Source organism: Salmo salar, chromosome 26 (genome assembly GCF_965601325.2).
Source record: "Salmo salar chromosome 26, fSalSal1, whole genome shotgun sequence".
Classification (NCBI taxonomy): Eukaryota; Metazoa; Chordata; class Actinopteri; order Salmoniformes; family Salmonidae; genus Salmo; species Salmo salar.
In genome coordinates, this window is record NC_138316.1 from 48627902 (window position 1) to 48641497 (window position 13596).

A 13596-nucleotide genomic window follows, 5' to 3' on the forward strand; every position below is an offset into this window, starting at 1 on the left:
ATTCTGTTGTTAGGGGTACACCCTCACCATTCTGTTGTTGGGGTACAACCTCACCATTCTGTTGTTGGGGTACACCCTCACCATTCTGTTGTTGGGGTACACCCTCACCATTCTGTTGTTGGGGTACACCCTCACCATTCTGTTGTTGGGGTACACCAGTGCTTAGTGGGCAAAATTAAACCTGTCATCTAACTGGAAAGGTTTGGATTTTTTATTAGGCTATTTTTTATTAGGCTAACTCAAGCTAGAATAATTGTCTGAAATGTTTTCAAATTGATGTAAATGGTCTCTCTCAACAGCTAAACATATATAAAGAAAATACTTTCCCTGGTGGAATAATTAATTAGCTGTGAGAGAGAGACATGAAAGAGAGAGAGAGAGATAGAGAGATAGAGAGATAGATAAATAGATAGAGACATCAAAGAGAGAGAGAGATAGAGAGATAGAGACATCAAAGAGAGAGAGAGAGAGAGAGAGAGAGAGATCAAAGAGAGAGAGAGACGTCAAGAGAGAGAGAGAGAGAGAGAGAGAGAGAGAGAGAGAGAGAGAGAGAGAGAGAGACAGAGAGAGAGAGAGAGAGAGAGAGAGATCAAAGATGATAGGGCTGTACATGTCATAGAGATCATCTAATTCTATTTAATGCGGTGCATATAGTCTGGGCTGATGTAACAGATGTTAGAGATAGAAAACATGTGTTAAAATTTCACTCCACAATGATATATTAGTTGAAAATACAAAATACAGATTTAAAAGCCACATTGTGGAACCACTCAAATAGAGTTGACACACTGCATGAAGTCATAGGCAAAACATAGTACATGATGTCATTTGGAATCAGCAGATGTGATCTTATGTATCTTGCTAATCTAGCCAGGCACTGAATGGTTTCTGTTACTCAGAGGTGGCTGTGACAGATGCACCATGACACATCATCTTGGCTTTAATGAACAGGGATCATTTACAGACACAACAGCTGGTTGCTTCAGTCTTTATCTGGTAGAGAACAAATAGTGACCTCTGCTGTTAAATGTTGGTCAAACAGCTGTTCAAAAAAAATGCATCAAATATTTGTATTTAAATACACACGATAAGCCTACAATTTGACAAAGAAACCCAACCAATTTGATAAACTACATTGTTGGTTAAGGGCTTGTGAGTAAGCATTTCACGGTAATGCGCCGAATACCATCTGTTGTATTCGGCACGTGTGACAAAATGCAATTTGATTTGAATTTTGATTTGAGAGTGGATTGATAACGTTGGTTAATACTATCCCAGAAAGTAATGCCGTATGAAGATTGTAGATGTCGCTGTTGGGAGATTGAGCTTTGAGTCAAAGATAGTGAGGAAACGAGAAAGCCGACCTATTTATTTCTCTAAATTCGATAACGGCACAGTCATAAATAATACTATTTTCATAAATCACACGTATACAACTAACGTATGAATAGCTATATTTAGAATTTAGGTGCATCGTCTTGTCTGAAATCATTTATCATTGTCTGAAAGCAATTGCTGAATATTGGCTATGCGGGAATTTCTGTCGTTCGTCGAATATCTTTGCTCTTGCGGTCACGTGTCTACAAACAATTAAAACAGGAAGCGACACTGTAGCATCAAGGAACCCACAATAAAATAGACAACAATGAGATTATATAGATAGCTTCAGGCTTCAGTTGTAAAGAAGCATCCAAGCTCTCGGGAAAGATACACTCTTTCGGTCATTGAAGAGAAGAAGGGCCCTGCGGTGGAGGTTTTGTTAACAGGCTAACTTGAGTCGAAGTCGGACCAAGCCCCAAAATGACTGCATCTGTGTTCTTCGGGTGTACATTCATCGCTTTCGGCCCTGCCATTGCACTGTTCTTGTTTACTATTGCCAGGGACCCACTCCGAGTGATCTTTCTTATCGCTGGGTAAGTAGCTAGCGTAACGTTAACTAAATAAATAACAAGCAAACCATCTAGATTTGGATAGTGTAGCCATCTAGCTAACAGCAGTCAGCCGTATATGATAACCGATAACTAGTTAGCCCAAAGGCTAACGCTAAATCACAAACAAAACCTCTTTCGTATTGGTCACACATTTTCGGACATGTGCTTTTGCTGTATTGTAATTATTGACTCAGTTAAGTGTCTGCAAATGTTAAACCCAAACCACTGTTAGTTGGACAGCTACTGGTTGCGCAAGGTTTTGTTCCAGCCCAGCACTAAACCTAAATAGTCGCACATGCGCGACTACAGGTACCCCCTGTTTTTCTTTTACATTTTGTGGAGCACCCGTAGAATGTTTTATTTCACAGTACAGTAATTAATGCATGTACTAATGAGCCCAGACAGTTCGTCAAATATTTATGTGGCTATATGAGAAGTGTACAATGTGTATGACAGGGGTACCTTGCTATGTATGTATTATGTTGAGTGTGTATTGACCAGTGTCTATTTTGTATACAGCAGTACTATGTGTCTAAGACATCCTCTTTGGAGACAAGTTCATCCTAAACTCTGTCCATTTTAGTGTGTGTGACTGAACCTTATTTTATTTGAGTGTTTCTATACCTAGTGTTAAACTCGTGTGTTTCTTTTTCTCTCCCAGAGCGTTCTTCTGGTTGTGTTCTCTGCTGCTGTCTTCACTAGTGTGGTTCATCACAGTTCAGATCAGTAACAAAGAGAGTTCCTCCCAGCAGAAAGGACTGCTCATATTCGGGGTGGTTCTCTCCGTGCTGCTGCAGGAGACTTTCCGCTTTGGCTACTACAAGCTGCTAAAGTAAGTAGCAGACCTGGGCTCAAAAACTAGTAGTCATTTGCTTTAGCCTGTGTGGAGTGCTACATAGTCAGCGATGGCAGTTAAGGTCATCTATTGGTCAATTAAGCCCGACACGCTCAAGTCAAACCCAGATAAAGTATTTGAAATTATTTCAAATAGTAATTGAACCCAGTAGTAAGCCTATCCCATGACCTGCTCAGCGCTGCTGCTGCTCTACATTCTGGTCTTGTATCACTCAGGGGTTTTCCAGACTGTAACAGAGAAGAAGTACATTGTTGAGAGGAATATCAGTGCTTTCAGAAAGTATTCATACCCTTTGAATTATTCCACATTTTGTTTTAAAATGGATAACATTTATATTATTTGTCACTGGCCTTGTGGAGATGTGGATTTATGCCCACTCGTCACGAATGCGCACACTAAACTTCTGTTAGAATGCGCTATTTTATATAGGGCCTATTTCCCTTATGCATTCTGCCATTTCTTCCTAGAAGCATTATACTGCACGGCTATATTAATCTATAGCTCCTGTGTTAGCAGTTAGCATTATACTGCAGCACTATATTATTCTATAGCTCCTGTGTTAGCAGTTAGCATTATACTGCAGCACTATATTATTCTATAGCTCCTGTGTTAGCAGTTAGCATTATACTGCAGCACTATATTATTCTATAGCTCTTGTGTTAGCAGTTAGCATTAACAAGCTCCCTCACGACGCCAGGACAGCGATAGAACTGAGGATGGATCAACAACATTGTAGTTACTCCACAATACTAATCTAATTGACAGAGTGAAAAGAAGGAAGCCTGTACAGAATAATAAATATTCCAAAACATGCATCCTGTTTGCAACAAGGCACTAAAGTAATACTGCAAAAAATGTGGCAAAACGCTGAACTTTTTGTCCTGAAAACAAAGTGTTATGTTTGGGGCAAATACAACACATTACAGAGTACCACTCTCCATGTTTTCAAGCATAGTGGTGGCTGCATCATGTTATGGGTATGGCTTGTAATTGTTAAGGACTGGAGTTTTTCAGGGTAAAAAAGAAATGGAATGGCACTAAGCACAGGCAAAATCCTAGAGGAAAACCTGGTTCAGTCTGCTTTCCACCAGACACTGGGAGATGAATTCACCTTTCAGCAGGACAATAACCTTAAACACAAGGCCAAATCTACACTGGAGTTGCTTACCAAGAAGACGGTGAATGTTCCTGAATGGCCAGTTACAGTTTTGACTTAAGTCCACTTTGAAAATCTATGACCTTAAAAGACCTGAAAATGAGTGGTTATGTAGCAATGATCAACAACCAATTTGACAGAGCTTGGAAGCATTTTGAAAATAATAATGGGCACAGGTGCGTAAAGCTCTTAGAGAATTACCCAGAAAGACTCACAGCTGTAGATCACTGCCAAAGGTGCTTCTACAAAGTATTGACTCAGGGGTTTGAATACTTATGTAAATGAGATATTTCTGTGTTTTTAATTTTCTATACATTGGCAAATATTTCTAGAAACATCTTTTGCATTTTGTTATTTTGGGGTATTGTGTGTAGATGGGTGAGAATCTATTTTTATCAATTATGAATTCAGGCTGTAACACAACACAACAATACTTTCTGAAGGAGCTGTATATTCCAGTAGCTGACAGATTCTTGCTTTTTTCATAGATTTTGTTGTAAGAGAAACTTGGACACTTAATGATAGTGGATGGACACTCTGGGATTTGATGATTGTTTGACTGTTTTCTTTGTCTTTAGATGTTAAAGAAACGTGCAAACTGTAGAATAATTAAGGGTTGGGTTTGGTGCTACTATATTTGATACTGTAGTTTGATTGTTGTGCTATTTCTTTGGTTTACAGGAAGGCAAACGAAGGCTTGCTCATGTTGAGTGCAGAGGAAACGATGCCGATCTCCATACGGCAACTAGCCTATGGTATGTGGAGGAAGACAGAAAATTACCTCCTTCATAACATTATAAATAGAAGCAGATGGAAGATATTAGAGATTATGAATGGAAGCAGATGGAAGATATTAGAGATTATGAATGTATTCAGATGGAAGATATTATAGATTATGAATGGATGCAGATGGAAGATATTAGAGATTATGAATGGAAGATATTAGAGATTATGAATGGAAGCAGATGGACGATATTAGAGATTATGAATGGAAGCAGATGGACGATATTAGAGATTATTAATGGAAGCAGATGGAAGATATTAGCTTTGAGGCAGAGTTATGTAGGCCCTTGCCTTTCTCTCTGTGGTAAAGTTAGTTATCGTGGTTCATATTACATTACAATAAAACCCACATAGCTGTTATTTTAGACCATAGAGTGCCATTACATCTGTCTCTGTTGTCTGGTTTCCCCCAGTGTCTGATAGTGTCTCTCTGTTTTTCCCCCCAGTGTCTGATAGTGTGTCTCTGTTTTTTCCCCCAGTGTCTGATAGTGTGTCTGTCTGGTTTCCCCCCAGTGTCTGATAGTGTCTCTCAGTTTTTTCCCCCAGTGTCTGATAGTGTCTCTCTCTGGTTTCCCCCCCAGTGTCTGATAGTGTCTCTCTGTTTTTCCCCCCAGTGTCTGATAGTGTCTCTCAGTTTTTTCCCCCCCAGTGTCTGATAGTGTCTCTCTGGTTTTTCCCCCCAGTGTCTCTCTCTGGTTTTTCCCCCAGTGTCTGATAGTGTGTCTCTCTGGTTTCCCCCCCAGTGTCTGATAGTGTCTCTCAGTTTTTTCCCCCAGTGTCTGATAGTGTCTCTCTCTGTTTTCCCCCCCAGTGTCTGATAGTGTCTCTCTCTGGTTTTCCCCCCCAGTGTCTGATAGTGTCTCTCTCTGGTTTCCCCCCCCAGTGTCTGATAGTGTGTCTCTCTGGTTTTCCCCCCCAGTGTCTGATAGTGTCTCTCTCTGGTTTTCCCCCCCAGTGTCTGATAGTGTCTCTCTCTGGTTTCCCCCCCCCAGTGTCTGATAGTGTCTCTCTGGTTTTCCCCCCCAGTGTCTGATAGTGTGTCTCTCTGTTTTTTTCCCCCCCAGTGTCTGATAGTGTCTCTCTGGTTTTTCCCCCCCAGTGTCTCTCTGGTTTCCCCCCCAGTGTCTCTCTGGTTTCCCCCCCAGTGTCTCTCTGGTTTCCCCCCCAGTGTCTCTCTGGTTTCCCCCCCAGTGTCTCTCTGGTTTCCCCCCCAGTGTCTCTCTGGTTTCCCCCCCAGTGTCTCTCTGGTTTTCCTCCCCAGTGTCTGATAGTGTGTCTCTCTGGTTTTCCCCCCAGTGTCTCTCTGGTTTTCCTCCCCAGTGTCTGATAGTGTGTCTCTCTGGTTTCCCCCCCAGTGTCTCTCTGGTTTTCCCCCCCCAGTGTCTGATAGTGTCTCTCTGGTTTTCCTCCCCAGTGTCTGATAGTGTCTCTCTGGTTTTTCCCCCCAGTGTCTCTCTCTGGTTTCCCCCCCCCCAGTGTCTGATAGTGTCTCTCTCTGGTTTTCCCCCCCCAGTGTCTGATAGTGTGTCTCTCTCTGGTTTTCCCCCCCCAGTGTCTGATAGTGTGTCTCTCTGGTTTCCCCCCCCAGTGTCTGATAGTGTCTCTCTCTGGTTTCCCCCCCAGTGTCTGATAGTGTCTCTCTCTGGTTTTTTCCCCCCCAGTGTCTGATAGTGTCTCTCTGGTTTTCCCCCCCAGTGTCTCTCTGGTTTTCCCCCCCAGTGTCTCTCTGGTTTTCCCCCCCAGTGTCTCTCTGGTTTTCCCCCCCAGTGTCTCTCTGGTTTTCCCCCCCAGTGTCTCTCTGGTTTTCCCCCCCAGTGTCTCTCTGGTTTTCCCCCCCAGTGTCTCTCTGGTTTTCCCCCCCAGTGTCTCTCTGGTTTCCCCCCCCAGTGTCTCTCTGGTTTTCCCCCCCAGTGTCTCTCTGGTTTTCCCCCCCAGTGTCTCTCTGGTTTTCCCCCCCAGTGTCTCTCTGGTTTTCCCCCCCAGTGTCTCTCTGGTTTTCCCCCCCAGTGTCTCTCTGGTTTTCCCCCCCAGTGTCTCTCTGGTTTTCCCCCCCAGTGTCTCTCTGGTTTTCCCCCCCAGTGTCTCTCTGGTTTTCCCCCCCAGTGTCTCTCTGGTTTTCCCCCCCAGTGTCTCTCTGGTTTTCCCCCCCAGTGTCTCTCTGGTTTCCCCCCCAGTGTCTCTCTGGTTTCCCCCCCAGTGTCTCTCTGGTTTTCCCCCCCAGTGTCTCTCTGGTTTTCCCCCCCAGTGTCTCTCTGGTTTTCCCCCCCAGTGTCTCTCTGGTTTTCCCCCCCAGTGTCTCTCTGGTTTTCCCCCCCAGTGTCTCTCTGGTTTTCCCCCCCAGTGTCTCTCTGGTTTTCCCCCCCAGTGTCTCTCTGGTTTTCCCCCCCAGTGTCTCTCTGGTTTTCCCCCCCAGTGTCTCTCTGGTTTTCCCCCCCAGTGTCTCTCTGGTTTTCCCCCCCAGTGTCTCTCTGGTTTTCCCCCCCAGTGTCTCTCTGGTTTTCCCCCCCAGTGTCTCTCTGGTTTTCCCCCCCAGTGTCTCTCTGGTTTTCCCCCCCAGTGTCTCTCTGGTTTTCCCCCCCAGTGTCTCTCTGGTTTCCCCCCCAGTGTCTCTCTGGTTTCCCCCCCAGTGTCTCTCTGGTTTCCCCCCCAGTGTCTCTCTGGTTTCCCCCCCAGTGTCTCTCTGGTTTCCCCCCCAGTGTCTCTCTGGTTTCCCCCCCAGTGTCTCTCTGGTTTCCCCCCCAGTGTCTCTCTGGTTTCCCCCCCAGTGTCTCTCTGGTTTCCCCCCCAGTGTCTCTCTGGTTTTTCCCCCCAGTGTCTCTCTCTGGTTTCCCCCCCCCCAGTGTCTGATAGTGTCTCTCTGGTTTCCCCCCCAGTGTCTCTCTCTGGTTTTTCCCCCCAGTGTCTCTCTCTGGTTTTTCCCCCCAGTGTCTCTCTCTGGTTTTCCCCCCCAGTGTCTGATAGTGTCTCTCTCTGGTTTTCCCCCCCAGTGTCTGATAGTGTCTCTCTCTGGTTTCCCCCCCAGTGTCTGATAGTGTGTCTCTCTGGTTTTTTCCCCCCCAGTGTCTGATAGTGTGTCTCTCTGGTTTCCCCCCCAGTGTGTCTCTCTGGTTTCCCCCCCAGTGTGTCTCTCTGGTTTCCCCCCCAGTGTGTCTCTCTGGTTTCCCCCCCAGTGTGTCTCTCTGGTTTCCCCCCCAGTGTGTCTCTCTGGTTTCCCCCCCAGTGTGTCTCTCTGGTTTCCCCCCCAGTGTGTCTCTCTGGTTTCCCCCCCAGTGTGTCTCTCTGGTTTCCCCCCCAGTGTGTCTCTCTGGTTTCCCCCCCAGTGTGTCTCTGGTTTCCCCCCCAGTGTCTCTCTGGTTTCCCCCCCAGTGTCTCTCTGGTTTCCCCCCCAGTGTCTCTCTGGTTTTTTCCCCCCAGTGTCTGATAGTGTGTCTCTCTGGTTTTTTCCCCCCAGTGTCTGATAGTGTGTCTCTCTGGTTTTTTCCCCCCCCAGTGTCTGATAGTGTGTCTCTCTGGTTTTTTCCCCCCCCAGTGTCTGATAGTGTGTCTCTCTGGTTTGTTTCCCCCCCCAGTGTCTGATAGTGTGTCTCTCTGGTTTGTTTCCCCCCCCAGTGTCTGATAGTGTCTCTCTGGTTTGTTTCCCCCCCCAGTGTCTGATAGTGTGTCTGGTTTTCCCCCCCAGTGTCTCTCTGGTTTCCCCCCCAGTGTCTCTCTGGTTTTTTTCCCCCCCAGTGTCTGATAGTGTGTCTGGTTTTACCCCCCAGTGTCTGATAGTGTGTCTCTCTGGTTTCCCCCCCAGTGTCTGATAGTGTCTCTCTCTGGTTTCCCCCCCAGTGTCTGATAGTGTCTCTCTCTGGTTTCCCCCCCAGTGTCTGATAGTGTCTCTCTGGTTTCCCCCCCAGTGTCTGATAGTGTCTCTCTCTGGTTTCCCCCCCCAGTGTCTGATAGTGTCTCTCTCTGGTTTCCCCCCCCAGTGTCTGATAGTGTCTCTCTGGTTTCCCCCCCAGTGTCTGATAGTGTGTCTCTCTGGTTTCCCCCCCAGTGTCTGATAGTGTGTCTCTCTGGTTTCCCCCCCAGTGTCTGATAGTGTCTCTCTCTGGTTTCCCCCCAGTGTCTGATAGTGTCTCTCTCTGGTTTCCCCCCCCAGTGTCTGATAGTGTGTCTCTCTGGTTTTTTTCCCCCAGTGTCTGATAGTGTGTCTGTTGTCTGTTTCTCCCCAGTGTCTGGACTGGGGTTCGGCTTCATGAGTGGAGCGTTCTCAATGGTCAATATCCTGGCCGATTCTGTTGGCCCCGGCACCATTGGTATCCATGGAGACTCCCAACACTACTTCCTGTCCTCAGGTACTGTATGAGTCTCCCATGTTTTAAAATGTACTTAATAATCTGAAACCACACGGGAAGACATTTTATTTCACTAACTTTCCTGAAAGTAGTCATTTATTTTTGTATTTTACCCCCTTTTTCTCCCCAATTTCGTGAGATCCAATTTTCATCCAATGATCTTGCCTCATTGCTGCAACTCCCCAACGGGCTCGGGAGAGGCGGCGGTTGAGTCATGTGTCCTCCGAAACATGACCCACCAAACCGTGCTTCTTAATACACGTCCACTTAACCCGGAAGCCAGCCGCACCAATGTGTTGGAGGAAACACAGTTCAACTGACGACCGAAGTCAGCCTGCAGGCGCCCAGCCCGCCACAAGGAGTCGCTAGAGCGCGATGAGCCAAGTCAAGCCCCCCCCCCGGCCAAACCCTCCCATAACCCGGACGACGCTGGGCCAATTGTGCGCTGTCCTATGAGACTCCCGGTCATGGCCGGTTGTGACACAGCCTGGGATCAAACTCGGGTCTGTAGTGACGCCTCAAGCGCTACAATGCAGTGCCTAATACCCTGACTACACCGCTTGCATCGCGTGTGCGAGCGTTGCAAAATAAATTTAGAAATCTAGATTATTCAATTATTGCACCCACACTGCTCGCGCTCCCCAACGAGCGTCTGCGTTGCCACGGGCTAAAATAGAAGTACTTTCTATTTGTGAAGGAGGAAGGAAGGAGGAGAGATGACTAGAAACGATTCAGTTGACTGTTTTATGTGTGGATTAATTGTCGGAGTAGAGGACCTTGTGCATTTCAGGTAAAATAACAAGTCAATGTTTATATCCCAGGATAAATTAGCTAGCAACAGCAAGCTAGCTAAATAGAACAAATTAGCTAGCAAGTGCAAGCTAGCTAGCTAAATTGCCATAAATGTTTAATGCTTTTCGACCTGTCCCCAAATTAATGTAATTGGTTCAGAGTTTTTGATATTTTAACCTGCGTGTCATGATCGCGTTTGGTGTGGGGGGGACAAAATACATTTATGCACGATGGCGCACGCACGCAGCCGGTTTGGGTTCCGTGTTAGACAGTTGCACCACTAGGGAGGCCTAGTAGTCATTTTTCTGATTTGGCCTGAGGCTGTCTCTCTCTCCTCTATAGCCTTCATGACCATCATCCTGAGGCTAACTCTGTCTCTCTCTCCTCTATAGCCTTCATGACCATCATCCTGAGGCTAACTCTGTCTCCTCTATAGCCTTCATGGCCATCATCCTGAGGCTAACCGCTCTGTCTCTGTCTCCCCTATAGCCTTCATGACCATCATCCTGAGGCTAACTCTGTCTCTGTCTCCTCTATAGCCTTCATGACCATCATCCTGAGGCTAACTCTGTCTCTGTCTCCTCTATAGCCTTCATGACCATCATCCTGAGGCTAACTCTGTCTCTGTCTCCCCTATAGCCTTCATGACCATCATCCTGAGGCTAACTCTGTCTCTGTCTCCTCTATAGCCTTCATGACCATCATCCTGAGGCTAACTCTGTCTCCCCTATAGCCTTCATGACCATCATCCTGAGGCTAACTCTGTCTCTGTCTCCCCTATAGCCTTCATGGCCATCATCCTGAGGCTAACTCTGTCTCTGTCTCCCCTATAGCCTTCATGACCATGGCCATCATCCTGCTCCACATGTTCTGGGGGGTTGTGTTCTTTGATTCCTGTGAGAAACAACACTGGTGGTCTCTGGCTGTGGTCGTCATCAGCCACCTCCTCGTCTCCTGTCTGGTAAGTCAGAAAAGAGACAAAGGATGGCTGGATGGATAGACAGATACAGTAGATCAATGTGTCCATGCAGTAGGTGGACTTGACTGATGGGTTGATGAATAAATACTCAGAAGTAAATGTGTTGGCAGTAGTCTTACTGGACAACAGCCTAGTACTTTTACTTACTTAGTAATGTCTTCATCCCCATTGGGACATAATGTCACAAAGGCTCCTCCACTGATTCCTGTTCTTCACCACAGCACTTCAAATGGGACAAAACATGTCCCCAAAGGCCCTTAACTCAGCCTTTGTTGTCATGTCTCTCCCCAGACGTTCTAGAACCCTCAGTATTTTTTTCTCCCAGAGGTTCCTGAACCAGAACCTTCTGTATGAATTTCCCCCAGAGATCCATAACTCATCAGTCTTTGTTATTTCTCTCCTAGACATTCCAGAACCCTCAGTACGTGGGCAGCCTGGTTCCCACCTATATCATCGTGTTCCTCGTGGGTCTCTGGGCGTTCTTCTGCGCCGGGGGATCTCTCCGGAACCTTAAACTCTGCCTTACCTGCAAAGACAAGGACTTCCTGTTGGCCAACCACCGGCCCAGATAACAGAACACCACTGAAGACACACACACACTGTATGGGGACGCTATCCAACAGGACTCACACCACACACACAAATAAATAAATTAAAGATAAACTGGGTCGATGATGTCTCTACCCCCCCCCCATGTGTTCTGTGTATCATTGTTTCAGTGGTGCTGGGGACTGGAAATAGGCTCCAGGGATGTAGTCCAGAGAGTAAATATTGTTTAAACACCTTTTTATTTTGTGAGCAGCATTTCCAGATGTATTACAGTGCATTAGTAATAGAATAATCTAGAGGATCCTTTTGTTACCACTTCATCCCTGGCTGACACTGCTCAGAACGGTTGATAAACTGTTTACAACTGGGGGGGACAAACACATGTTATCTGTGTGTAGTTTTAAAATGTAGAGTATGTAGTTCCTTAATGAGACGGTACCTATTTGACACCAGATGGGTCTCTCTTTCTCTCTGGATCTGTGCCTTCTACAGTAATGATGAGGTAGCTAGTGTTTTGGCCCTGTATTCATAAAGCATCTGAGTAGAAGCGCTGATCTAGGATCAGACCCCTCCATGTCCATGTAATCTTATTCATTATAATCTAGGATCAGACCCCCCCCATGTCCATGTAATCTTATTCATTATAATCTAGGATCAGACCCCCCCCATGTCCATGTAATCTTATTCATTATAATCTAGGATCAGACCCCCCCCATGTCCATGTAATCTTATTCATTATAATCTAGGATCAGACCCCTCCATGTCCATGTAATCTTATTCATTATAATCTAGGATCAGACCCCCTCCATGTCCATGTAATCTTATTCATTATAATCTAGGATCAGACCCCCCCCATGTCCATGTAATCTTATTCATTATAATCTAGGATCAGACCCCTCCATGTCCATGTAATCTTATTCATTATAATCTAGGATCAGATCGATCCCCCCCATGTCCATGTAATCTTATTGGTTCTGATCTGAAAGGCTAAACTCATCCCACTGTAGATCGGCAGGTCTACTATGAGATGCTTTATAAATATACGGCCCTGGATTGTCTTTGTAAATGGACCTTTAGTGTTTAATCTATATCAGACCTGTGATGTTTTTTATCACGTTCATGTTTCTGTCTCCTGCTGTATTAGTTGTCAGTCTGGCAGGCAGCTGTATTGTTCTCCTGTTTTAGAAGGGTTGGTAGTACAATACAACAGTGTTTGCATATCAACAACTTACTTTTCATAAATTACCAAAAAAAAGCAAATCCCTTTGGAGAACAAAAGCAGCATATTAGGTCTGATAGTGTCTCTCTAAGTCATGAGCTGTTTCAAAATGAAGTTCTGATTCAAACTGAAAATATGTAAAACGTGGTGTGTTTGTTTTGATAGTCCAGATGAATATATTTGGCCTAAACTTGATGAATATAAATATTGACCTGATGATGATAATACTGTTTTTATATGAATGATGTGCTTTACATACTGATTAGTGCTGCTAAGCTTTGCTTCAGCTAAATGTTTTGTTTTTGTAATCACACTGACCTCAAGGGTTGGTCTGATCTATTTGGCTTTAGGACGTACAGGGGGAGGTTTCCCAGACCCAGATTAAACTTATTCCTGGACTGAAAAGCACTTTTAACTTTCAAAATTCTCAACTGAGAATGCTTTTTAGAAGTGGCTTAACCTTTTGTCTGAGTAAACCGACCCAAACTGTAGCACCCTTTTTTAGTCCTGACTTCCATTTTAGTTAAATATTCCCATTGACATCAATACAAACTGATGACTAAGTGAAAATTGGAAAATGCGGATTCTCCCTTTTTAAAAGAGGACATGCCCTTGAGGAACAAATGATTGAACATGTACCACGTTGTTGTTGATGAATTAGCAGATTTTTCAAGGCAGTGAGTTTGACCTGTGGAAACCAACTCCTATAGAGAGCTCAACAGAAGTTAGTTTACACCAGGCTGAAATAATTTAATGAAATGAGTCACCTCACTTGTCATGGTTTTGAATGTTTTTCTCTGACCTGTGTCGTGTATGGAGCTGTACAGCTTTAACATGCTAGTCGAGAACTCCCAGCCAATAGTATCAGCCTCTCAGGGTTGAAGGTCACTGATATGCAAATGAGCTGTATGTTCCTGTTTTGACGCGTGCCTGTGTGCACCCTGTTATTTCCCCATGCTTCTGTATTGATATAAAGTTAAAAGTAGTAGCA

At 45.3% G+C, this 13596-nt stretch overlaps 1 protein-coding gene across 1 annotated transcript; it reads left to right on the top strand.

Moving 5' to 3' along the window:
• The first annotated feature begins 1594 nt into the window (after positions 1 to 1594).
• On the top strand, positions 1595 to 13596 carry aph1b (APH1B gamma secretase subunit). Its single transcript, XM_014176632.3, has 6 exons — positions 1595 to 1913; positions 2593 to 2763; positions 4625 to 4698; positions 8944 to 9066; positions 10692 to 10819; positions 11242 to 13596. Exons 1-6 carry the CDS (start codon positions 1801 to 1803, stop codon positions 11407 to 11409), a joined length of 777 nt encoding a protein of 258 aa, XP_014032107.1. The 5' UTR covers positions 1595 to 1800; the 3' UTR covers positions 11410 to 13596.